Below are 24,874 nucleotides of genomic sequence, written 5' to 3' on the forward strand. Positions count from 1 at the left end.
GCGAAATACTCCGGAACACGGCCCGGTCCGCTGGAAGCACCGCACGCCGCAACATGGAGCGTGCGACCTCGGCATCTTGAAAGGCCGAGCGCCCCTCGGGAATAGAAGAGTCCGGCTCGACCGACTCTTCTCGGAAAGCCCGAGAAGAGCTCGGCACGATCGAACCCGAGGTCTCGGAGCCGCTCGCCTCGGTGCCTCGGGTAAGCCTGGGTCCTGGCTGCTGCGGCTGGACCACGGACGGCTCCCCCCGCTGGGCAAGGGGGGTAGGGCAAGGAGGGGCCGACGGGCCCGCATCACCAACAACCCGCTCCCGCCTCGGGTCGGCTGCAGGGGCCCCCGCCTCGGGGCCACTCGTCCCGGCCGACGAAGAAGCGCCGTCCGTCCTCGCCCTCTTCCGAGGCTGGGGCGCAGCACCCCCGGCCTCGGCCTCTCGCCTCCTCAGGCGAGAGAAAAGTGATGTGTTGCTGGTCGGGATGCGTGGAATATCTGAAATCAAGAATTTTGTTAAGAGTCAGACCAGTGACCGTAAAGACGGAGAACAAGAAATAAATAAATAGAATAATGCAACCGCCCTTACCCTCGGGGCGCGCCGAGCTCAGACCCACGCTCGCCAGGGCGTCCTCCCGCAGGAGCTCGGTCAGGTCGTTGCCCCTCCCGAGGGCTCGTAAAGAGTCCAGGGTCCTCAGCTCCCTCCCCGTGGGCTCGGAGAGTTTGTTGAGGGCCTTCAGCCGAGGGTGTCCCCACCTTGGCTCGAACCCCCAAGGCGCCGCAGACGCCAGAAAGAAAAACTTCCTCTTCCACTCGTGAATCGAGGAAGGGGCGCCCCGGAAGAGTGACATACCGCCCCGAAAGGCGAAATATAACCACCCTACGTCCGCCGGGTTTTTCTTTAACAGAAAACATCGGCGAAAAAGGCCTACCGAAATCGGGATCCCGTGCCCGAGGCACAGGGATAAAAACCCGATTATGGTCCTCCATGAGTTCGGAGCCAACTGCGCCGGGACGAGCTGGTACTCGGCCAGCAAGTTGCTCACGAACTCATGGGCGGGAAAATGCAGGCCCGCCCAAAGTGTCTCGCGGTAAACCGCGATCCGACCTGGGGGCGGCTGCGTCACCCTGTCTTCCGGCCCTGCGGTTTCAAGGCGAAACCCGGGCTGGAAGAAGAAACGGGAGCGGATTAACTCCAGCTCCTCTTCCGACAGACTCGACCCAACCTCTTCGGGACCGGAACCCATTCTCACGGAAGAGTGGAGCAAAAGTTAAGAGTAGAAAATGGAAGTTGACGAGGAGGAGAAAAGAGGAAACCCTAGTGAAAACAGGAAGAAAACCTACTGGACATTGCCGAAAATCGCTCCGGGCACCACCAGCAAGATTCAGCTGAGGGAGGAAGCAGGGGGAAAGACGACGAAAATAAGAGGCAGCCAAACAAGACCTTTAGGGCAGACTCGTGGGGTTTATATAGACCCCCCTGACGGCTCAGATCGACGGGGTCGGTTCCCATCCCCCCGACCGGGTTGCGCCACGTGTCGACCTCGGAAGCCGAGGCACTGTATTCACTCCGGTTTGATAAATCGGATACGAAATCGAAGCGTTGTCCCATCGGATCTCGGGGCCTCATCATGGGTCCACAGAATCAAATCGTCTTGAGGAACGAGCGGACGTAACCCCCGCTCCCCTCGTTTAATAAGATCTGGGACACGTGGAGCCCCGATGAGGCCTCCACTTCTTCGGAATTATGATCCAGTAACATGAAATCGAAAGCGTCCGACCTCGGGTCGCGCCGCGTGTCCGTTTCAAACCCCGTAACGGCACACTCATTAATGAGCCAGAAACATCGATTACGGAATCGAGACACCGCCTCGACAAGCTCGAGGTCCCCCATCATTAATCCGCCGTAAAATGATCCTGGCGATTCAAGAAGCATGATAATACGAGCTCCATCATTAGCTCACCGAATAAAGCAGCCTCGAGACGCCAAAGGGCGCATATCTCACCATGAAAGCTCCGGAAAGCACAAGGGGGCGGGCGAGACCTTCCCCCCAACCTTAGTGACAGACTTTACTTCCCACGTCCGAGCCCCACAAGCCGCTCGAACTCGGAAGTCGGGGGGTAGTATTGGGGGGAATAAAGTTTCCCCCCAAATGACATAAATGCCCCCAAGAAGCCGTACAACCTCCGACCCCGGACAGCCGAAGTCAGCGTCCGACCTCGGAACGCTCGGCCACAAGACGACCGACCCCGAAACCTCCGACCTAAGAGAAACCCCGATGTCCGAGGACCGTACTCTAACACCCCTCCGGCATTTATTGCGCGTGGCCGCTGTAATCTTCCGGCACACTCAACAATAAATGCGGATCTCCGGCTTACTCCACCATTAATGCGGATCTCCGGCTTACTCCACCATTAATGCGGATCTCCGACTTACTCCACAATAAATGCGCATGGCTCCTGACATCTACGGATCCCCAGCTCTCCACGGCAAATCGACCCAGCAGGGTCTAGTCGACTATGATAAGTCTCTGATCTCGGCCATACCGCCGACATCAGTGCAATGATTCGCCTGACCGAGCGCCGACCTGAACAACATGCCAAGCCGTACTACGGCCTCGCCCTGTTACATCACAGGTAAACCGACCCCCGCATATAAAAGGGAGCCTTGGCCTCTCAAGAGGGGATTGGAACATTCATACACCCAAAAATCACTGTTTATCTCCTTCTCCCCACTATTTGCCCCCTCTCTGACTTGAGCGTCGGAGGGCCGGCGCCGGAGAACCCGGCCACCGGTTCATGTGCAGGCACCCGGACGGAGGACGCCGCCAGCCAACGGATCGCCGCCCCGCTGCGAGGACCTGCTGTTCCTTCTCTCCGACCGTCCCGGACGGAGGACGCCGCCCGCCGACAGACCGCCGCCCCGCCGTGAGGACTAACAGTCGCTCCCTCTCCTCGACCGAAGATTGCCCCCGGGTCCAATTTCCAGCAACAGTTTCAGCATGCAATTGGAGTATGCCATGCTGCCAAACATGCCTATGCCCAGTCCTGTCCGTGGTCTCTCCCTCCCCCCCCCCCCCCCCCCCCCCCTCTTCTCTCTCTCTCTCTCTCTCACTCTCTCACTCTCTCACATACTTCTCAAGGGGTTTTCAATAAAGTAAACCACCTGTGACTGTTGTGTTTGGTTCAGATAACTGATGGCTAAGCCTCAAATCTAATCTCAAAATAGTTGCAAGATGTGCTGAGAGAGGGATTTGGTTGACTTGCATCTTGCTTCATAAAGCTTGACAAAATTAATTGATAAATCAATACAATTACTACTTCGAGTTATTTGTTTATTATATAATGATTTAAATCATTATGTGGTTAGAAACCAGTAATTGTAGCCATCAAATTGATGTTAATACAACAATTAATCGAGATTAATTAAAACTATGTGCATGTAAGATTGTTAGGGGCCTCATGCTCTCACCAATTCTTCTGACGAGCCATTTCATAAGCAGCTTTGAGTTCATCTTAAAATCAACAAGAACAGCTCTACCTTGCTTGAATCGTAATTTGGGATGTTTGATTGAAGATGGGAGGATTGCCAGTCATGGTAGAGGTGGAAGATGATGATTCGGTGTTAAACATGGCAGAATCTAGATAAGAGTGTAAATAGAGATACTAAAGGAGAAAAGTTTTCTTCCTATATTTTATGTGGTATGAAATGTGAGAATAATGGGCTAAAGTTGGCAGCCCAAGCCGACTTCAACCCAAGGACCTTTTGAAGAGCCAAAACAGAGAATCACGATCATGTTCCTCTCTGACTTCTTCGGGCAAGACAAAATTTGAGGCACCGCGGCCGTTTCGCGGCATCCCCGTAGCCGTTTCTCTGCAACCTTGCAGCCGCTGATCATGCTCAGCTACCGCGGAAATCCTAGCAGTGAGCCATTCGAATTTTTTTTATAAATCTCTCCTTTTCTGCCATTGATCCACTGTTGAACCTTCTCCTTCCTCTCTCCCTCTCCTCCCTCCTCCACCTCTGGTGGCCGGTGTGCCACCTCGGTCGAGCGCCACCTCTTGGAAGCCTTGTTGTTCAGCTTGGTCTCTTCCGCAACTCCTTTCTTTGTCCGAGGCTGCCGTTGCTTCTGCAGCAAGAAGCACCGCCACCGTCGTTTGCCGATGAGTTTCCCCGCCTTCTTCATTGGCCGAGAAAGTTGCCTCTAAGGTAGGGGGGCCTTACTACATCCCCTTTCTTTCTTCTTCTCTACTTCTTCTGTGTTCACGCCCACTCCTCTATTCCGAGCCAAGTAGTTGGCCCTTTCTTGCCGGCCGCATCATCACGCCGCCAGTCATGCCTCTGCGAGCCGCTGGCCGGGCCACCGCCAAGCCATTGGTCACCCCTTCTTCCTTTGTTTCGGCCCCAAACTGAGGATGATCTTGGACCCTATTGGGCTGTGCCTATAGTGGGCTGAGTTTGGGCCCCAGTTATCCTATTGGGTCGGGCCCATTATGGGCCTGACTATGGGACATATTCACCTTGTTGGAGACTGTTCATCCATTGTAGGTCCACATGGTTGCTAAAGCCACTGGCCTTCTTTCCTCGTTCTAACCCTTCTCTCCCCTATTTCAGTAACACCACTGATCTCCTTCTCGGCCTCGCACTATTTTATACTAAGAAGTTTTCCTAAAAACTTCACCCCGTTAGTTGAAGTCAAAACATTGCTGTCAGCTGTTTCTTCTTTTCATGGAAGAAGCATCATATTTCTTCCGAGCTTATGCTTTTTGGTTGTGAAGTCTGAAATCTCCGTTCTGTCCCCGTTCCTCGTTGTTTCAGTGCCTCTTCTTCCTTTCTTCTCTGTGTGCGCTGCCAATCTTCTAGGTGGCCCGGTCTCGCTTGTTTTCATCTGATATAAATAAATTAAAAAAGGGATGGTTAACACCTCCCTTTCAATCAAGAAAAGAAACATCGATGGTAGTCAACTGTTACGGCTTCCCTGTTTGCTTTCGATGGCAAAGTCCGCTAGTCTTCCTTTTATCTTGGTTCCATGTGACCAAGGGAAACACCTACACGAGCTGACAACAAGAGCCATGAAAGGTCTCTGGCAGGTGCTTCCTATGTATCCTCTCTTTTGCGCCATTTTCTTTATATCTCTCTATTCCCAACCTTGTGCTTCCAATTCCAAAAATCTCAGCTGCAATTCTAATGATCTGAGAGAGCTAGAGGCTTTCTCAAATGGTCTTGATTCGAGGATCGATGGGTGGAAATTTCATGATGCTCCTGCTGCAAACTGTTGCAGTTGGCCTGGGGTGCGCTGTGCTTTGTTCTCAGTTTTTTCCTCGTCCTCAATAAATTCTGCCAATCCATGCTTAAGGGTCGTCGGTTTGGATCTCGCAAGCAAGGATCTGAAAGGGCTTCTCCCGAATTCTGTGTCAGGTTTGGATCGGTTGAGCTTCCTCAACCTCTCCCATAACTCCCTACGAGGCACTGTCCCTCCAGAGTTGTTTCATTTACGGCGGATGGAGGTGCTGGACCTGAACAGCAACAACTTCACTGGTGAGCTAGGTAAGGGTATCAGTAACCTTACAAGCTTGTCCTACCTCGACGTCTCCTTCAACCGATTCACCGGATTCATTCCGGATTCATTTCATGGCCTTCAGAGGCTGGAGAGTTTCTCCGCTGAATCCAACCGTTTGGAAGGTCGATTACCCAATTCACTCTCATCTTGCTCGATGCTTAGTTTGCTTAATCTGAGAAATAATTCTCTTGATGGAAATATTGACCTTAATTTCGCTAGTTTGGTTCAACTAGTTGTTCTCAATCTCGGATCTAATCGTTTTTCCGGTCATATCCCGAAGAGCTTGTCTTCTTGCAGAGCTTTGCAGGTTCTAAACCTTGCTAGTAATAATCTCCATGGAAAAATTCCCAATAGTTTTAGGAACCTTCACGCTCTCTCCTATCTGTCAGTGTCAAAAAACAGTCTTTCCAATGTTTCAGTGGCATTGCAAACACTACAGGAGTGTCAGAATCTGACGGTCCTTATCCTTACAATGAATTTTTATGGAGAAGAGTTGCCTAATAACGGAATTCAAGGATTTCACAGTTTGCAAGCTCTGGTTGTAGCAGTTTGTGCTCTCACTGGTTCGATTCCCTCGTGGTTAGCGAATATCAAAGAGTTGAGTTTGCTAGATTTGTCTTGGAATCACTTCACTGGTGGCATTCCATTGTGTATTGGGAGCCTGGATTATCTCTTTTACCTGGACCTGTCAAATAACTCACTCACTGGCGAGATTCCTATGAGCTTAACGAAACTAAAAACCCTCAATTCTGATTCTCTTTCACACAATGGGTCTTCTTCTCATGGCATCCCCTTCTTCTCTTGGAAAAATCCAACACGTCTCCTGTGGTACAAACAATATATGAACTTCCCCCCAACAGTGGATTTGAGCAATAATATGATGGATGGAACAATCTGGAAGGAGACTGGCAACTTGAGGCTTCTTCAGGTGCTTGACCTGAGCAACAACAACTTCACAGGTTCTATTCCTGATGAATTGTCGGGCCTTCGGAATTTAGAGACATTGGACTTGTCTTTCAATGGTTTATCAGGGACAATACCTGCCTCCCTTGTCAACCTTACGTTTCTATCTTCGTTCAATGTTGCTCACAACCACTTGCAGGGCCAAATTCCCAAGGGAGGTCAGTTTTCAACCTTCTCGAGTTCGAGCTTCGAAGGGAATCCTGGTCTCTGTGGTGAATTTTTCTTAGTTTGCAACTCCACTTCAAAGCCTCCCGAGAAGGAGGAAAATGACAGAGAAGAAAGTAATTTTGTTCTCGAAGGACTGCCTCTTGCCATGGGATTCATATCTGGCTTTCTCCTGATAGTAATCCTCTTCAGCAAATTCTGCCGTTACTGAAACAGGGTTGATGGAAAATGATGATGCCCCCCAAAGGGAGACTGTAGTGTATCTCGCCATTATATGTAGTGTTCTTGGATGTCTAAATGGATTATATATTCTTGTATTATTCTGTTTTGACACCTGATGAATGTGCAGAGTCATACTAGGACAGAGCCATGATTTCAATAGAGGGCCAATTTTGTTACTTAAGGAATGATTTTGAACAGCTACTATAATTTTGTTTTATTATAATAATATATTTCTTAAGAAAATAGAGTATAACCCGCTAACCGTGGTCTCCAACCTAATCATTAAATAGGTATCAAAATAGATATTTTAGTACGATCATATCATCAAAATCTAGTGAACTTAAATCTATTCATATTCTAAGATGTGCAGATCATGATTCATTAAGTAATTATTTAATCTGCATGTCTTATCATGTAGTTTACAGGTATAAGTGATATTATTCATTTTAGTGCCAACTTGGTGCATAGGTTGGAGACAACTAAAATAATTAATTTAGTTTTTTAAGACTTTTATATAATTTAGATCTTGAATTTGGATAGCCTTTCATTGTCTTTGAAGGCCGGTGGACCAATTTTCTGGTCTACCCAAGCACATAATAGTGACTTCAGGACTTTTTTGCATTTGTTTAATCTCAGTCTTTGGTTTTAGTGCCAACTACCACTGGCATCCCGTGGGCAAATCCTCCATAAACCCAATGGATGGCTTTAGCATCAGCTTGAACAATCCATGACAAAAAGAAAGTCATTTGATGAGCAACCAAGCAAGGAAAGTTGGCTTGAAATCTGAATACTCTATTGCTGCATTCGTTCCACATGCACCAAGTTAAACTCTACGGATAACAAAGCATAGATAGCTGTCACATGATTTCCATTCTGTAGCAATGACTGCCATGCTCCCCAAAGCTCTTTTGGAATAGGAGGAAGATCAATGTTTTGTAGTAATTGGTTCCAAATTGATCTAGAGAAATAATGCTAAAGTAAGAGGTGATCTCTTGTTTTTTGGCGTAGCAAATAAAGAGGACATGCATCCAAGCCTTGTGTGAGAACCAGCCCAAAATGGGCCCGTCTGGAATTGAAGTTGGCAAGCCTAGCCAGCTTCAGTTCAAATTCACAAAAAAACGAGAGAGAACAGCGGATCGAAAAAGAAGAAAATGCGATCCTTCGCTCGACTATTGTGATTAGGGCTGTGGAGCCATGGTTAGTGACAACTTAGCGTTGCAGGTGCAAATGGTCGTTAGTCATTGGTACTGGTGCCAACTGACGGCCAGCCCTATCTTCCCATTAAGCTGACTTTATCTATCCTAAAACCATTTCAATCTTCTTCATATACTGCGATCGATGACCACCAACCTTTCTTTGCTTTTCTTCCTTTCCTCTAGTGGCCGATGTGTCATCTCGGCCGAGCACCACCACCCAAAACACTGTCTTCCCTCTCTAGAAACTCTCCATTGTCCTATTTTACCTTTTTTGAGCCCAATTATGCTAGGGATATGAGTTTCTAAGGTCGAATGAATAAAACTAGTTGACATAGCTATAAGCATTTTTGGTCGGCTAGACTTTTTTTCCCCTCTATTTGTCGATGTTGGGTTTTGCTTAGGGTTTTTGACATGAAAGGTTGTAATTTTGGTTCACTAATGGGGTCATTGGGTGATTGAGCTGAATATGTGTCCTCCCATTCGGGCCTAGCTTTACTAGGACTTCTCATCGACTCCAAGATCAAGAGAACGGAGGTTCAAATCATTTCTTGGTTGTCCCCATAGCATGCATGGGTTCTTTCATCATGTTCCTTCCTTAGCCTCATAGGCTCATGGAACAAAGGTCCCAACTAATTCTGGGGCGTCTCCATAGGGGGTGTTTGGTAATCCCAACAGGATCACCACGGTGATCTAAGATCCCCAGTGATCCAAATGCTAGGGTGATTTGATCCCCAATGATCTAAGATCAATGTGTTTGGTAGGCCATGATCCAGTGATTAAAAATCTCCGGATATCCATGAGTAACTTGTTTGATATGGTACAGAGATCCAAGATCACTGACCATATAACACCACAAATACCCTTGATATATCTTAGATGGATTTTTTATATGTTTTTAATTCTTATGAATCAAAAATATAAGTCAATATGCTAATTCCTATAATAGCTCCATAATTTTGTCACATATTCTACTTTTAGTAGCCCTTATCATATATTTATTAATCATATAAAATAATTGAATAAAATATTAATATATTTATCAATATACTAATTGTTAATATATTCTATAAAAAATATATTTATTACTCCTATAAATTATTAATCTTATAAAAATATGTTATTTTTCATTATAGAATTAAAATTTTTATTTATACTTATAATAGATTTTTTAATACTACTAATTATTTTGATTAGAAAAATAAATAGGAGTAATATGTTAAATATTTTTATTATATAAATATAAAATATCATAATATATTTCTACTATAATTTAAAATTATCCTTCAATAATAATATGATAATAATATGATTAGTAATATATTATAATATAATATATATCATAAATATAATATATAATATCAACATAATATGTTATATATATAACATTGATATAATATATTGATGGTATATTAATATATCGATTTTTTGGCTAAATTGAGGGATAGTTTTGTCTTTAACTTTCAACCCAGGATCACTACCATGGGGTGATCTTGGATTTTCGATCTCAAGGACGGATATCCCACCACCGGATTGGGCGGTGATTTGAGGAGTAGAAGATCACCGACACGTAGGATCACCGTAGTGCAACCAAATGCGGTGATCTCATCACCTCCACCCACATCACCCTTCATCCTGCGACGATCACCCCATACCAAATGTAGGAGTACTTGAAGTTTGCCTCTCTAGATTTAGTTCCCTTGCCTCATGAGATCATAGGTTAGGGGTCCCATATATTTTTTAGTTGTCCCCTTTTCATAAAGGTTGGTGGTCCTGAGGGGTCGCATCTGACCAAAGATGCTCGACAATTTTCAAATAAAGTTATCAACCTGAAATACTTGAACAATATTACGAGAAAAGATACTTTTTGTTGGTGGTTAAATTTACAAGGCATAACTATACGTTTTATTGGAAGTATGCTCGAAGATTAGCTGAATTTCATATTCGAGGTATAGGTGTCTCGTCAAGATGCTAGGTGATATGTCCCCGAATAGATGACTTTGGTCACCTTGTATTGACCTTCCTAGTTTGAAGTTAACTTGCCTCGTTCTTTAGGCTATGCAACATCAGCCATTTTGAGCACAAGGTCTCAAGGTTAGAAGAACTTTTCTTTAATCCTAGGGTTGGAGTGTCGAGCCACTTTTTTCTAGTAGGTTACCTTATCATCTTATGTAAGTCCAGATTCGCTCGGAGGTTACTAAGTTCCTCTGCTCATCAAAAGTGTCCACTTGATGAGATGGTAGGCTAATCTCTACAAGGATCACCACTTTTGTGCCAAATGCAAGGCTGAAGGGTATTTCTCCTGATGGAGTTCAATACGTGGTACGGTATGCCCAAAGGATACTGTACAACTCCTCTGCCCAAAATATTTTTGCTCGGTCCAGCCTCGTCTTTATGCCTTGCAAGATAATTCTGTTAGTTACCTTGTCTTCCTTATTGGCCTATGGATGGCCAGCCGAGCTAAACAAATGGTTGATGTAAAGCTCGACATAGAACTTTTTGAAGTGGAGGTCGTCAAACTATCAGCTATTGTTGGCGATGATCATGCTAGGAAGCTTGTAGTTACATACGACTGATTTCTAGACAAAATCTCAGGCATTCCTTTCTATTATCCAAGCTAAGGGATCAAACTCAAACCATTTGTTAAAGTAATCGATGGTGATGATCAAGAACTTCCTCTACCCGGTTGCAGGTGGAAAGGGACCGAGAATATCCAACATTCACTAGAAAAATGGCCAAGGTGTGTTAATTGGCATCAGTTGCACAGCTAGTTATCATTAAATGCTCGCGTGTCTTTGGAACTTGTTGCACCTCTTCACAAAGATGGCTTCATCCTTCTACAAGGTCAGCTAGTAGTAGACTTATCATAGCATCTTATAGGCTAGGACTCTGCCCCATAAATGGTTTTACAACAAATATTTTCATGAACTTCTTAGAGAGCATAGTTTGCCTTAAACAACAGGAGATACCTAAGGAGGGGCAGGGTAAGGGACCTTTTGTATAGCTTACCCTCCAAAAGGACATAGAGTGTTGCTTGGTACTTCAGTCTTAAGCTTCTTTTCTATCCTCAGGCAACTTTTCATCTCAGACGTATTTGACAAGCAGATTTATCTAGCTCAGCTCGAAGTTAGTTTATAACACTGAGCTTAGTTCTTCATCAATATTGGACTTCTTGAGCGCATTCGAGAAGGTGATCTTGCTCAAGTCAACGTACTTTGGTGTTCCCAATCTAGATCACAAATTTGTTAAAGGCTGAGGAGACATCCTTCACCTTAACTATGGCAAGACCTCTAGCTTTGTACTCTTCTCAGAATTGACCAACAATGAGCTGGGAATCATTGAAGGCCTTCAAGTGATGGACTCCGAGCTTCCTAGCAAGTTTGAGGCCATTACTCAGAGCCTTGTATTCAACTTTATTATTAGAGACTTTGAAAGTGAGTCTCAGAGCATAATCTACAAAAACTCCTTCTAAGCTGGTAAGGATTAGCCTAGTTCCAAGCTGGAGGATCGATCAATATGAAGGATCCAAAAGTCCTCTAGCTCAACATTCTCTTGCTTGTCCTTGGCATCTACTTCTTTGAGAATAGGTTAAGCAGACCTAAAACTATTTAATAAATAAATACTCTAGATAGGTTGACCTATTTATGATTCAAAACTATTTATGTTAAACCTAAATCTACTTAAAGTTGCTTATTTGTGGGTCGGATTATAAATTGCCATCCCTATTGCTGTTAGTATCTAAGTTCCTCTTCGAGATTCTACCATGCTCCTATACCTCTGCCTTGTTCATTGGGTGCACCATCAAAATAAATTTTCCACCTATAATATATTTCTAAAGAGGATCCAAACTTCTTCCTACAAGGCAAACAATATCTCTTCATCATGAATTTTTGTTTCTAGATATCAATAATCAAGGAGTGATCTGCCATTGCTTGCCCTTTTTGTATTTTGTGCTATATATGTGATGTCATGGTCAGACATATAAGACAAAGATATATAAGACATGCATGAACTACATATGTAATAGCATAGTATCCATATTAACATAGTAATATGAGTCAGACATATAAAACATAGACTACAAGCAATGACCTAAAAAACTTTAAAAATAATTATTTTTTATAAAATTATTATTATAGCTAATAATTAATTGTGTTCAAAAAAATATCTAATATGATCCAAAATTTTGATAGCCCATGATACTATATGAGTAAAAGTTTGACAATATACTACTCAATGTCACACAAAGTTACTGGAATATTAGGGAACTGAATTGCAGTATATAATGTACAGGAGGAGGGAGACTAGCTAGTTTTATCCTACTAATTAAGTGTTGGTCCCTAAAATCGAACTCTAAGAGTAAAGACTTTAGAATGGGCCCATAAAGGAGTCTCACAATAATTATGTTTTATGCTCTGTGTTACTCTTGCCCAATGACCCCCAATCCTTTTCAAAATTTAAAACACGTGCAAAGAAAGTGCACAATACTAGTCTACCATATATAACGAAAATTCTTGAAGTTAGTCACGCAAAGCTAGAATTTCAAGAGTGAAGCCTCTAGAATCCTAGATAACCTAATGGAGGAAGGAAGAAAAAAAAATTGGGGCCCATGTCATTAAGAATCTCACAATAATTATATTTTTCCCCTTCCATCTCTTTCCTAGCAAGCCCTCACAGCATCTTTTCTAAAATAAAATATAATGAAAAGGGCTTTGTGGCAGCCTAAATTTGCACCTCCAAACATGCAATCCTCTTTACTTATTTCTAATGAGCATCCTACTCCAAAACCTATGGAAAAATAAATAAATATCTATTTCTTTGATATTTTTCATGCACAATCTTTTGCTCTGGTTCTAGAATTCTAATGAAATTAAATTTTTTTCAACTTTCTTTTCTAATTAGAATTTTCACATATTCAAAACTCCTTTTTTTTATTAAAGCTAACAGATTAGATAGGTTGTGGGTAAAAATAGAATTATAAATATATTATTTTAAAATAGAAAAGTTTTCATCACATCATCTTAGAAAATCATAGCTTTCCACGTGCAAGAAATGTTGATGTGTATTGCATATACTAGACCCTAGTTATTATTTAATAGATAATAGAAAAGGTTCTGGGGCTGGCCTCACTTATCCAATTTTATGGGGCGTTTGGTATGGGCCAAGGGTCATAATCCCAAGATCAAGGATGATATAGGTGGAGGTAATGATATTGCCGTATTTGGTTGCACCCAAGTAATCATACATTTCAATTATCTGAAATTATATTCATTTCTGAAACCACCATCCAACGTAGTGATCTTAAACTCGTCATTGAGGATAGATTTCAAAGAGCACCTAAAGTAATAATCTTGAGTTGAAAAGCAAGGATAAAAATACTTCTCAGTCTAGCAAGAAATATTGGTATATCATTAATACACCATTAATATATTATAGGAATTTTTGTATGTATAGGATCGTAAATATACAAAATTGTATAAATACCCCCATAAAGTTGCTATTTAGATGTATACCTTTATCAAATACTTATTTCGCATGTATATCTTTTTTCCTTTTTTTTTAATATGTACACAAGCCATCTTATGTTGTTAAAAGTGAGTGGTTTAAAATTATTATGATTAAAATGCCCTTAATGGATAGACATGCAAAAAAAAAAATTATAAGGGTATAATGCAAATAGCACTTTGTGAGGGTATTCTTGCAGTTTTATATATTGAGAAGGTATTCACTCAAAAAAAAAATTAAAAATTGTTCAAAACATGGTTGAGACTTACCAAGTCTTTCATGACTCAGTTGAATTAACATATCAAAAAAAGAAAAAAAGAGCCAAGTCACGTTGTCAATTTTTCTTTATTTAATGTGTTAACTCAATCAAGTTAGAATATTGGATGACTATTTTGGTAATATTGTTCCCCCATTTTATTTTGATGTAATTATTATTATTGAGTCTATGACATGTATATATTCTTCATTATTTTTGGAAAATTAAAGCACACTGAATTTAAACTAATTATAGATATTTAGATTAGTAAAATATTTTTTAGTGATTTATAAATAATAAGTAGTTATTCTTTTGTTGAGACAAGAATTTTACAAAGGTATCATAATATTTATTCTTTAAGAATTGATATCAATATGGAATCATATGGCATGATTATACTTAACCTAGCTTTTTTCGTTTAATTTGTCGATTCAGTTGAGTCATGAATGACATGTCGAGTTTCAGTTGAGTTTTGTTTATTTTTTAATATTTTGTGAGTGTATTCCTTCTAAATATATGAAATTGCATGATTACTAGTCTTGCAAAGTTACTATTTGTATGTACATTCTTATAATTTTTTTTTTTTTTTGCATGTCTACCCATTAAATCAGTCATTTTAATTTTAAACAGCTCATTTTTAATGGTATTATATGGTATGGATACATTTGAAAGAAAAGAGAAAAAAAGTTATAAATATAAAATAAATATTTTATGAGGGTATACATGTAGATAACAACTTTGCAAGGATATTCATATAATTTCATATATTTAGAAGGTATACACACAAAAAATCCTATATTATATCAATACTATAGGTATTTTATTATATTGATATTACATATATATTGTTCATAATATTACAATATATTATTAATCATATATTATAATTATTATTTTACTTTATATTTATATTACGAAATTATTTAATATACTACTTAATTTGCCTTATCTAATCAAAATAAATATTAGTATTAAAATAATAATATAATATAAGTGCAAATGAAAATATTAATTTTATAATAATAATTAATATTGTTTTAAGCTTATCGTCAACATTATAACTAGTCTATCCAAACAATTCTACATATAAATTGCATGGACCTACTACTAACCATTCATGTATGTTTTTCTATGATTTATTGGAGAATTTTGTTTAGTAGTTGCAAATTATATAGAATATATTAGGGGTAATTTTGGTATTATAAAATTAATAATCTTAGATTTTCATGGCATACCAAATAGGTTACTTATAAATAACTGAGAATCTTTAATCACTAAAATATAGCATACCAAACATGGTAATATTAGATCATCGGAGATTAGATTATCCTGAGATGAGAATGATCGGTGATCCAAGATCACAATAGTGATCCCATTTGGGTCACCAAATGCCACCTCAGAGATTGAAGCTTCCCACCTCACCATTTGTGTGGCTAGAAAGAAAATATAATACTTCTCTCTTTCTCTTGTGCACTTGTCCCTACCATTGGAGGAAAAAGATAAATATTTCAGTTCAAAAATTCTATTGAAATAAGCCTCTCTTTAGTTGCTAAAAAAAGGGAAAGAAAAATAGGATTCTTTTTTCAGTTGTTTAGTAGCATAGGGAAAAAAAACTTGAAGGAGATAATGTCAGGGAGAAACTAAAAAGTCAAACTTTTCTCTAGTGAGCCTAAAATTTCTATTTGCTAAATAGTAAAATTTTTGAGGGAAAATAATAACATGGAAATTGGTTTAGAACAACTCAATCATTTCTTAACCATCTTATTAACAACTTTCTCTGCAATTTTTCCATATCAACCAAAGATGAGAAAATGCTTAACTTTCTTTTTTGCTTTCATTTTCTTTTCTTTTCTCTTGTTTCATTAAATTATTTCCTTTTCTTTTTTTTTCTTGGGAACCAAACATAACCTAATTTTTTACAACTTCGTCCATTGATTATCAAAATTCTTATTAGAACTAATCATTTATGTTTGGAGAGAGGCTATGGATAAGAATAATATAATTAAAATGTATTATTTTAAAATATTAAAACATTCCTTTTTCCTTAAAATTTTTCAATGTTCTTAAACAACAACAACAACAAAAAAAACATAGAGCCGCCTTTGAAAAAATATTACACCTCCCACTCAGCTCTTCTTCCCAATTGCCCTAATTTCTTTTTCCCTATTAGAAAATAAGTTTCTTAACACTACGACAAAAATGGTTATCACCGGCATTTTTAATTGCCACCATAATCAAAAAAAAAAAGAATGCTAAAAATATCTATAGTACCATTTTTGTGGCATTTCCATTATATCTATGTTGCCCAAGGTGACAAGCCAAGAGGGAGGGTGAATTGATTTTTCTAACTTTTTGATTTCTTAATCGAGTTAATTGATGAGTAAGTAATTGTAGTAAAGTAAGACAATACACAATGCAAACACACAAGAAATATAGTGGTTCGGTGCTCTCCTAAGTACCTACGTCCACTCCCCAAGCGACCCCTTGGGAATTTACTATAATTCCGCGGATTACAGTTGGATTGTTTTTCGGGCTCACAATCCAAAAACCTTTACACTTTGGTTTTTCGGGATTACCAAAAACCTATGTTGGTTTTACGGGCTCACCAACGAACCTTCACAATTGGTTTTACGGGTTCACCAATAACCTACATTGGTTTTACAGGCTTACCAATAACCTACGTTGGTTTTACGGGCTTACCAACAACCTACGTTGGTTTTACGGGCTTACCAACAACCTACGTTGGTTTTACGGGCTTACCAACAACCTAACAATGTTGGTTTTACGGGCTTACCAACAAACCTTAAAACAAGAATAAAGAATAAGGAACTAAAGCTCCTAAATGAGCAAATAAATCAATTATGAGCTATAAAGAAGAGTTTAGAATATAGTTATCACTTTAATAAGGCTCTTCTCTTTTTTGTCACGATTGCTTCACTCTTCAAGGGTTGGTGGAGCTCTTAATGTCTCTTGGAATCTGCTCAACCATTTCCTTTTGGCTCTTTGAATGAAGCAATTGAATGAAGCTTGCCTTGCTAGGGTTCTTTCTTGAATGCACTTGATGTATTTTCCAAAGCTTGCTTCCTCTGATGAATACTCCCTCTTAAATACTTCTCCAACCTCCAAATAGTCCTTCTTGACCGTTGGATTGAAGAAACTAGCCGTTTATAGCCGTTGGGAGTCCAAAAAGCACTTCTGCACAACTAGCCGTTATGCTTCTACCCGTGCTTGGGTCGACCCAAACTTTTCTTGGGTCGACCCAAACCACTGTTCATCAGACTTGGGTCAGCTCAAGATTTTCTTGGGTCGGCCCTCTCAGAAAATACAGAACCTTGTATTTCAGCCTTCCTTCACTTGGGTCGACTAACTCTTTTTGGATCGACTCAAGGTTGGGTCGACTCAAGGTTGGGTCGACTCAAGGTGGGGTCGACTCAAGTTCCATTGGGGTCGACCCTCTCAGAGATTCCAGAGACTTGTTTTCTTGAAGTTTGAAGATGGGGTCGACTCAACTTTTACTTGGGTCGACCCAAGTGCTGTTCATCCGTGCCATAAGTGCTAGAATGTGCCAAAATATTTCTAAAACGTGCTAGGGTCGACTCCATCTCTTCTAGGGTCGACTCCTACTCTGTGCCAAGTGTTCCAAAGGCGTGCCACTTCGTTCCAAGGCGTGCCAAATGTATCGGGATCGACTCCAAACTAATTGGGGTCGACTCTAACCATGTTTTTCTGCACTTTGAAGGTTAGTTATGCACATTGAAACAACAATATGATATTCCAAGCAAATTACGATGCATGGCACAATAGAGTTTCATACCCTTAACAGTAGAAATTACCAAATTGCCCTTTTAGGTATTTTTAACATAAAACTTTGCCAAAATGGATTCTTGAGTTTTCTACCATTCTCTATTATAAATTTTATCTCGTTTATCAATTCTTGAGAGTGGTTCTGACCATATGGTCCTAATGTATCATGAGTGTATCAAGGGTGTGCCATTTATCAATGATGTATCGAGTTAATTTGCATTTCTAATTTGATATGGCCTCAATAGTTGTGTTAATCATCAAAATAACATTATCATCCTCAATCTCCCCCTTTTTGATGATTACAAAATATTGAGTGTAAGCAAATTGGCATTCATATGAAAAGTTAGATTTAACATTCATAAAGTACTTTTGGTTCAAGAGTTTCAAAGTAGTCTTATTTAGAGTTTGTATAAATGAACCAAAAACTCCCCCTATCCTATCCAAATGGATGCCAAATGAGTTTTAGCTTTGCTCCCCCTTACTCTTGTATTTCATTAAGACAAAATTTTTGAAAGTTTGTGTCAAAGCAAGAGTTTCAAGTCATGTATCGAGGCAAGAAAAATCTCTATGATTATGTGCCAGAATTTAGATTTTCTTTTTGTCACATGTCTCCCCCTTAAGTATATAATATATACCTTTTATATTTTCTTCCCTATACTGTTTTTCTTATAGAATTTGCTTCTAGTTTCTCCCTTATATTTTCTCCCCCTTTTTGTTATCATCAAAAAGAATGAATAATAATGAAATGGATAGCATTGTAATGACAATCACAAAGATCATAACTCAAGAGAAAACATTGTCTATACCAAAAGCGCTATGTTTTAGAGAAGAAATACAAACTACCACAAGAGCAAATATAAGTCAAAACAAATACAAAGTCTGGGAGATACTTTAAGAACATACTTCATGATAATGCTTTAGAGTTAATCAGCTTTAACATAATCAACATATTTCAATCTAAGCTGATTGATATTCAATTCAAAACATAAAGCATTATGAGCATATACTCAGATATTTCTTTTTCTTTTTGACAATATCAAAACGATTGCAAAATAATGAAATATTAAGCACAAGACAATATTTCATTCAGTGCATGCCAAATTATTGCAAGAATATAAATTATGTGACTCAAGGCAATACTGTCAGGGCAAGATAATGAGTATAGATCAGAGCCAATTAAGATAGTTTTAAAATTATGATTGGATCACATCAAAATCAGTGATGAAAAGTTTGGCTTTAAAAATGAGACATTTAAGATGTGAGCCAAAAGAGATCTCTAATTATAGATTCCAAAGATAGTTTTCAAATCAAGTGTAGATGGAATTTTTTTTCAAGTTATTTCAAGGAGTATCAAGAATAATATTCAAAGAAGGCACGAATGAAAATTCAATATTTTTTTAAATATATTAAGTATATAGAAAAATGAGAGCAATCTAATTAATTTTCAGAATATAGTATAAAAGCAGATAAAGATCAAAACTTATATACTCGAAAAACATAAGATTATGTTGAATCCTTAATTCTTAATGACTTCAAAGTTCTTTCATGATATAAAAGTATTGGGGCATAGATACCAAAACATGAATTTATGCAATGTAGGATACATAAAATTCAAGACTTTGAAAGTTCTTTTAGAGCTCTTTTAAAGACTTTATTTTACTCCTTTAAAGATCATATGAGGATGATAGTGTTATTTTGATGATTAACAAGCAATACTCGAGAGTATGTTATAAGTTAATTCGATACTTCATTTATAAGTCTGTTACTCTCAGTATATTTGTATAATAAGTTAAAGATGCATTTCATTGTTTACTTGGATGAATCTAACCTTGAGTTGCAGCAAAGTGTGGATTGAGTCGACCCAAAGGATGATTGAGTCGATCCCGGCACATCAAGAAAGCATTTAGCACACTTCTGCAAAAATGGCACAGATGAACAGTAAGTTGGGTCGATCCAAGGAAAGCATGAGTCGACCCAAACATCAAGCTTCTCAACAACTTAGAAAATGGTTTTCTGAAAATACTGAGAGGGTCGACCCAAGATAAAGTTGAGTCGAGCCAAGCTTGAGTCGACCCAAACCCTGAGTGGGTTGACCCAAAGGCAAGACAGAACAGATGACAGAAAAGGTTCTCTGGAAACCCTGAGAGGGTCGACCCAAGAAGAAGTTGAGTCGACCCAACTGAACCTTGAGTCGACCCAAAGAAATGTTGGGTCGACCCAAGTGAAGGAAGGCTGAATTGCAAGTTTCTGTGGTCCTGAGAAGGACGACCCAAGGAAAGTTTGGGTCGACCCAACTTTCACTTGGGTCGACCCAAGGACAGGTTGAGCTGACCCAAACACGGGCAGAAGCATAATGGCTAGTTCTGCAGAAGTACTTTTTGTCCTTCCAACAGTGAGTAACGGCTAGTTTTTGAATTCTAACCATTGGGGCTTGTCCAATGGATGAAGAAAACTATTTAAAGTGGCACTATTCATCAGAGAGAACATCCTTTTGCAAGAATATCAAAGAGTACACAAGAAAGACAAAGTGCCCTAATCTTCTTCATCCAAGTGCTTCATTCAAGAGTCAAAAGAAAGTGGTTGAGTAGATTCAAAGAGTCATTAAGAGCTCCATCCACCCGTGAAGAGTGAAGCATCCTTGACAAAGAAGAGAGAAGTCATATCAAGCGATAACTATTCTCTAAACTCTTCTTTGTAGATTATAATGTTATATTTGCTCATCTAGGAGTTTAAATCTTCTTTCTTTGTTTATTAAACTACTTGTAAAGTGTTGCCCAGATAGACAACCCAAGAGGGGGGGGGGGGGGTGAATTGGGTTTTTAAAATAATTTGGCTAATTAAAACTTTGTGGATGATTAATTAAAAACTATAGCAAGTTATTTAATTAAAGCCTAGTGCTGTGAGTAATGTGCGGAGAAGAAGATGAGAGACAATGCACTACAAACACAAAGTTTTATAGTGGTTCGGAGCTAACCCTTGCTCCTACGTCCACTCCCCAAGTCTCACTTGGGAATTTCACTATAACCCCCTTGGATTACAGCCGGTTGTTTTGCAAGCTCACAACCAAACTTGTTGTTTTACGAGCTCACAACGAACTCGGTCGGTTTTCCCAGGCTCACCGACTAGAACCAACCCCGATTGTTTTTCCGGGCTCACAATCAAACCCTTACACACGTTGGTTTTAACTTGGCTCACCAACCAACCTTAAACCCCTTGATTCAATCCTCCGATTGAATCAAGTAAATACAAGAGATAGAAGAAAACAGAAAATAGCTTCTCAAAAAGCAGATTTAAAACAATATAATCGTAAAGGAGTTAGAAGCCCTCAAACGCTTTTAAGCTGGTGAAGAGGTATGGCTTCTGGAACTCCGGTCTCCTCTTGAAAGAGTGGTCGACTTGAATGCAGGAGGAGGAAGCTTTGATTATTGGGAAGAAGTTGTTGGAGCAGTAAATGCAGATCTTCCCTTTTTCGTTTAAGAGCACTTGGAGAGCTTGAAAACTTGAATGCTTGGAGTGGAATATCTGTTCTCTGCCTTGCTACAGTCCTCTGTGGCTATTTAAGCCAACCCCCACGGAAACTAGCCGTTACTCTGCTTTTTCTGGCCGTTCTGCATACTCTGCGCAGCCTGACAATATGACCGTTGGTGGGTTGGAGTCGACTCGCGCGATCAGGAGTCGACTCGGCTGTAGCAGGAGTCGACTCACGCTTTTCCGGAGTCGACTCGGCAACTGTTCCAAATTTGAATTAAAGTTGCCGTCTCGACTGGGAGTCGACTCGTCTTGACCTGGAGTCGACTCGCCAACTTCTGGAGCTGACCTGGCAATTTTGGAGTCGGCTCATCCACTGAAGTCCGTGGATCCAATTTTGAATTTTGTCCACTCGAGTCGACTCGACTGTCCTGGGAGTCGACTCGAATCTCAGAGCCCGAACTCCCGATTCTCTGTCTTTTGGCTCATCCAGTCTTGGAGTCGACTCGAACTTCCTTGGAGTCGACTCGGCTCTCAGTTTCCGAAAGTTGGTCTTCTGCCTTTTGACGTGAAGCTTGTCTCGGAGTCGACTCGAGCTGTCTGTGAGTCGACTCGAATCTCAGAGGCAGTAACATGGTCTTCTGTCTGTTGATGGTCGCTCAGTCTCAGAGTCGACTCGCGTACTGCGGGAGTCGACTCGAATCTCAGAGTCCGAAAATCGTTCTCTGACTTTTTCCTTGTGTTCCTCTGAGAGTCGACTCTTACCTTCTTTGGAGTCGACCTGCCAACCATCGGAGTCGACTCGCGTTCCACTGGAGTCGACTCGAATCTCAGACCCGAAAACTGCTCTCTGACTTTTCTTTGTGTTTCTCTTGGAGTCGACTCTTACTACCCTGGAGTCGACTCGTTGAACATTGGAGTCGACTCGCGCACTTCGGGAGTCGACTCGTTGACAGTTTCTGAGTTGAAGCTTTCTGTCCTTCTGTCTGTTCTCAGTCGGAGTCGACTCGTACTGATCTGGAGTCGACTCGAGCTCGTGCCAGTGAACTTGATACGCTTGGAGTCGACTCGTGATACCCGGGAGTCGACTCGAGTCTCAGACTTTGGTTTAGCAGACTTCTTACCTTATCCAAAATACTATGAACCAAATCTAGAGACACTTGGACAGGATTTTCACTGAAACACTCAATTGAATTCATTAGTAATCACAAGATATACTCAAATGCTTTGAGCTCATCAAAATCAAATGGGGTTTTAATCAATCACTCCACAATCTCCCCCTTTTTGATGATGACAAAACTTTGAGTATATGTAAAATGAATTGCTCATAAAACAATGAAGTAAAATCCATAAATGAATTCAAATGTCTGATAATTTAATTTATCCAAGTTTGAAAGGAGTGAAACATTAAATTTCGGAGTTAAAGCTCCCCCTTTCATTTGGAATTATATAAGCCTTCATATTATGCAATCAATTGTTTGGCTTATATGTCATTAATGATTTAGCTTGATTAAGATTCAGATTCTCCCCCTCAACATATGCATTCAACTATGTTTTGATTCTCTGAATTTCCTTTTAATGCTTTGAAGTTTTTGAACTGAATTTTATCTTTTTAGAGGGAAAATCTGTCAATTTGTTCTTGAGTAGGATTCAGCTAATCTCCGAATATCCCTTGAATAGATTCTGGAGATTACTCCATTAGGAGCCCCAAAAGAGAGATAATGAGCCTCGAGGTACCGAATCCACTTAGAACAAATTTGAGTGTGTTTTTAAGAGTTTATCTTTTTATTTATTTCCATTGATTTCTTTTACATATTTTTTCATATTTCTCCCCTTTTACACATTTTATACGTATTTCTCCCCCTTTTTGTCATCATACCAAAAAGGAGGTAATCACACACAATCAATCATAAAGCAAAGCACATAATTGAAGATAAAATGTCTACTCATTGTATTGATATGAATGTGAATACATGTGAGAATACAATAAGTAAAGCAAAGCAAGACAAAACACAACTCAAACACATCTATGTCCTCCTCGAGGATGAAGCTCCCCTCCTCGAGGATGCATCTCCTCCTCTGGAGGATGTGGCACCTCCTCTCGAGGATGGTGCTCCTCCTCTCAATCGGCTCTGCTCCATGAGGAGGGTGACTGCATCTGTCACATGTCCGAGCTGCGTGATAATAGACGTGGTGGCTCTGCTATGTGTAGTGGAGAGCTCTGTCACCGACGCCTGAAGCCCAGTCACCGATGTCTGAAGTGCGTCCAGCTTGTCGATGAGTACATTCGCCAAGCGCTCGGCCCCCTCGGTGGTGGTGTGCATGTCACGACCTATCTCCTCTCGAATCTGTCGAGTGGAGCTCGTGACCTCACTCATGCTGTGGAACTGGGCCTGGACCAAACTTCGGACATTGTAGATCTCTTCCCGTACATGAGCCGTCATGTCAGTCACGGCTGTCAAGGAAGGGACCAACTGAGAAGATACGGGTGCAGGAGTGGGGGCAGGCACCGCACCTCGGAGCTCCCGAAGCAGCTCATCCCTCAGATCTCGGACGATCTCCTGTCGCAGCTCCCGGAGCTGCTCTGTATCAATACGGACCTCCATAGATGGTGGAACTGGGAAGGAAGGTCCGGCAGAGGTGGTAGGAGCAGGAGGAGTGGATGGGAGGTCTGGATGGTCTGGAAGGTCTGGGTAGTCTGAATCTGGCTCAGGACTGGGTGATGGTCTGGTGGTCTGAGCAGTGAGAGTGGACTTCCTAACCCAGATCCCTTCTCTCTTCCGAAACCCCATCCTGTGCATAGTCCCCGTACATAAGCGATCAGTCCATCGCAAGGCACGAGAGGGTTCCCTCTCAGGAATGGGAATCTCGTACTGCCTAAAAAGAAGAGTGAATAACATCCCGTATGGGAGTGAGAGCCTAGGTCTATCTAGGGGCTCACATATATACCTATAAATGAGCTTTGGGAAGTTGATCGGGGTGTCCTGAAGGATATAAGACATAATAGCTAAGTCCCTCTCATTCACAAAATCAAATCTCCCTGTCTTAGGGAAGATGGACCTGGACAGAATGCTCAAAAGGATTCTCACTTCAATAGGAAGTGAGCTAGCAGATACCTCATCTAGGGGGGACTGAGGTGGATGCCCTAAGACGACCGTAAGGGCCGCAACTCTATCCTCAGGGTGTGCGGGAGCCACCCCTACTAATGGAAGGTGAAGGATATGGGCAATGAGGTCCTCTGTGACACGCAACGGGACACCTACTACCGTGCCCTCGATACCTCCATCTCCCCGATGGACGGTACTGTAAAACTCTTGAACTAGGCCAGGATAGGTGGGAAGGTCCAAGGTGAGGAAGTACTCTAGGCCCTGGGCTCTAAGCCTATCGCCTATGGTGAACCCCTCCCGGGAGAGATAGTCGAAATCGACAAACCTCCCGGAGGTGACGGCCTTCCCGGCCAACGGCCTAACGAGAACCACCCTAGGCGGGGAACGATCTGGAGGTGGTTGCCTCGCGGGATCGTGCCGCGCCTTGGAGCGCCGCTCGGGACCGGCCTCGGGACGGGACCTCTTCCTAACGACGGTCTTACGAGGCATCTTGACCTAAACGGGAAGAAAAATACCTAGAGGACGGTGAAGGACCGACAGAGGAAGCTCGGGACGGACCGGAAATGACTTAGGAACGGACGGAAACTCAATGTCCGGCGAAAAATCGACGGAAAAAGGGCTTGGAGACGATCGGGGATGACC

General features: G+C 41.2%; 1 protein-coding gene across 1 annotated transcript; it reads left to right on the plus strand.

Moving 5' to 3' along the window:
• Positions 1 to 4,908: 4,908 nt before the first annotated feature.
• On the plus strand, positions 4,909 to 7,056 carry LOC103695649 (phytosulfokine receptor 1-like). Its single transcript, XM_008777024.4, has one exon. The coding sequence runs from the start codon at positions 4,981 to 4,983 to the stop codon at positions 6,886 to 6,888; it is 1,908 nt and encodes a 635-aa protein (XP_008775246.2). The 5' UTR covers positions 4,909 to 4,980; the 3' UTR covers positions 6,889 to 7,056.
• Positions 7,057 to 24,874: the final 17,818 nt, after the last annotated feature.

Source organism: Phoenix dactylifera, unplaced genomic scaffold, assembly GCF_009389715.1.
Source record: "Phoenix dactylifera cultivar Barhee BC4 unplaced genomic scaffold, palm_55x_up_171113_PBpolish2nd_filt_p 001036F, whole genome shotgun sequence".
NCBI classification, from domain to species: domain Eukaryota; kingdom Viridiplantae; phylum Streptophyta; class Magnoliopsida; order Arecales; family Arecaceae; genus Phoenix; species Phoenix dactylifera.

Coding starts and splice junctions, on each gene's coding strand:
- LOC103695649 (XM_008777024.4), top strand. CDS start 4,981: ATGGCAAAGTCCGCTAGTCTTCCTTTTATCTTGGTTCCATGTGACCAA.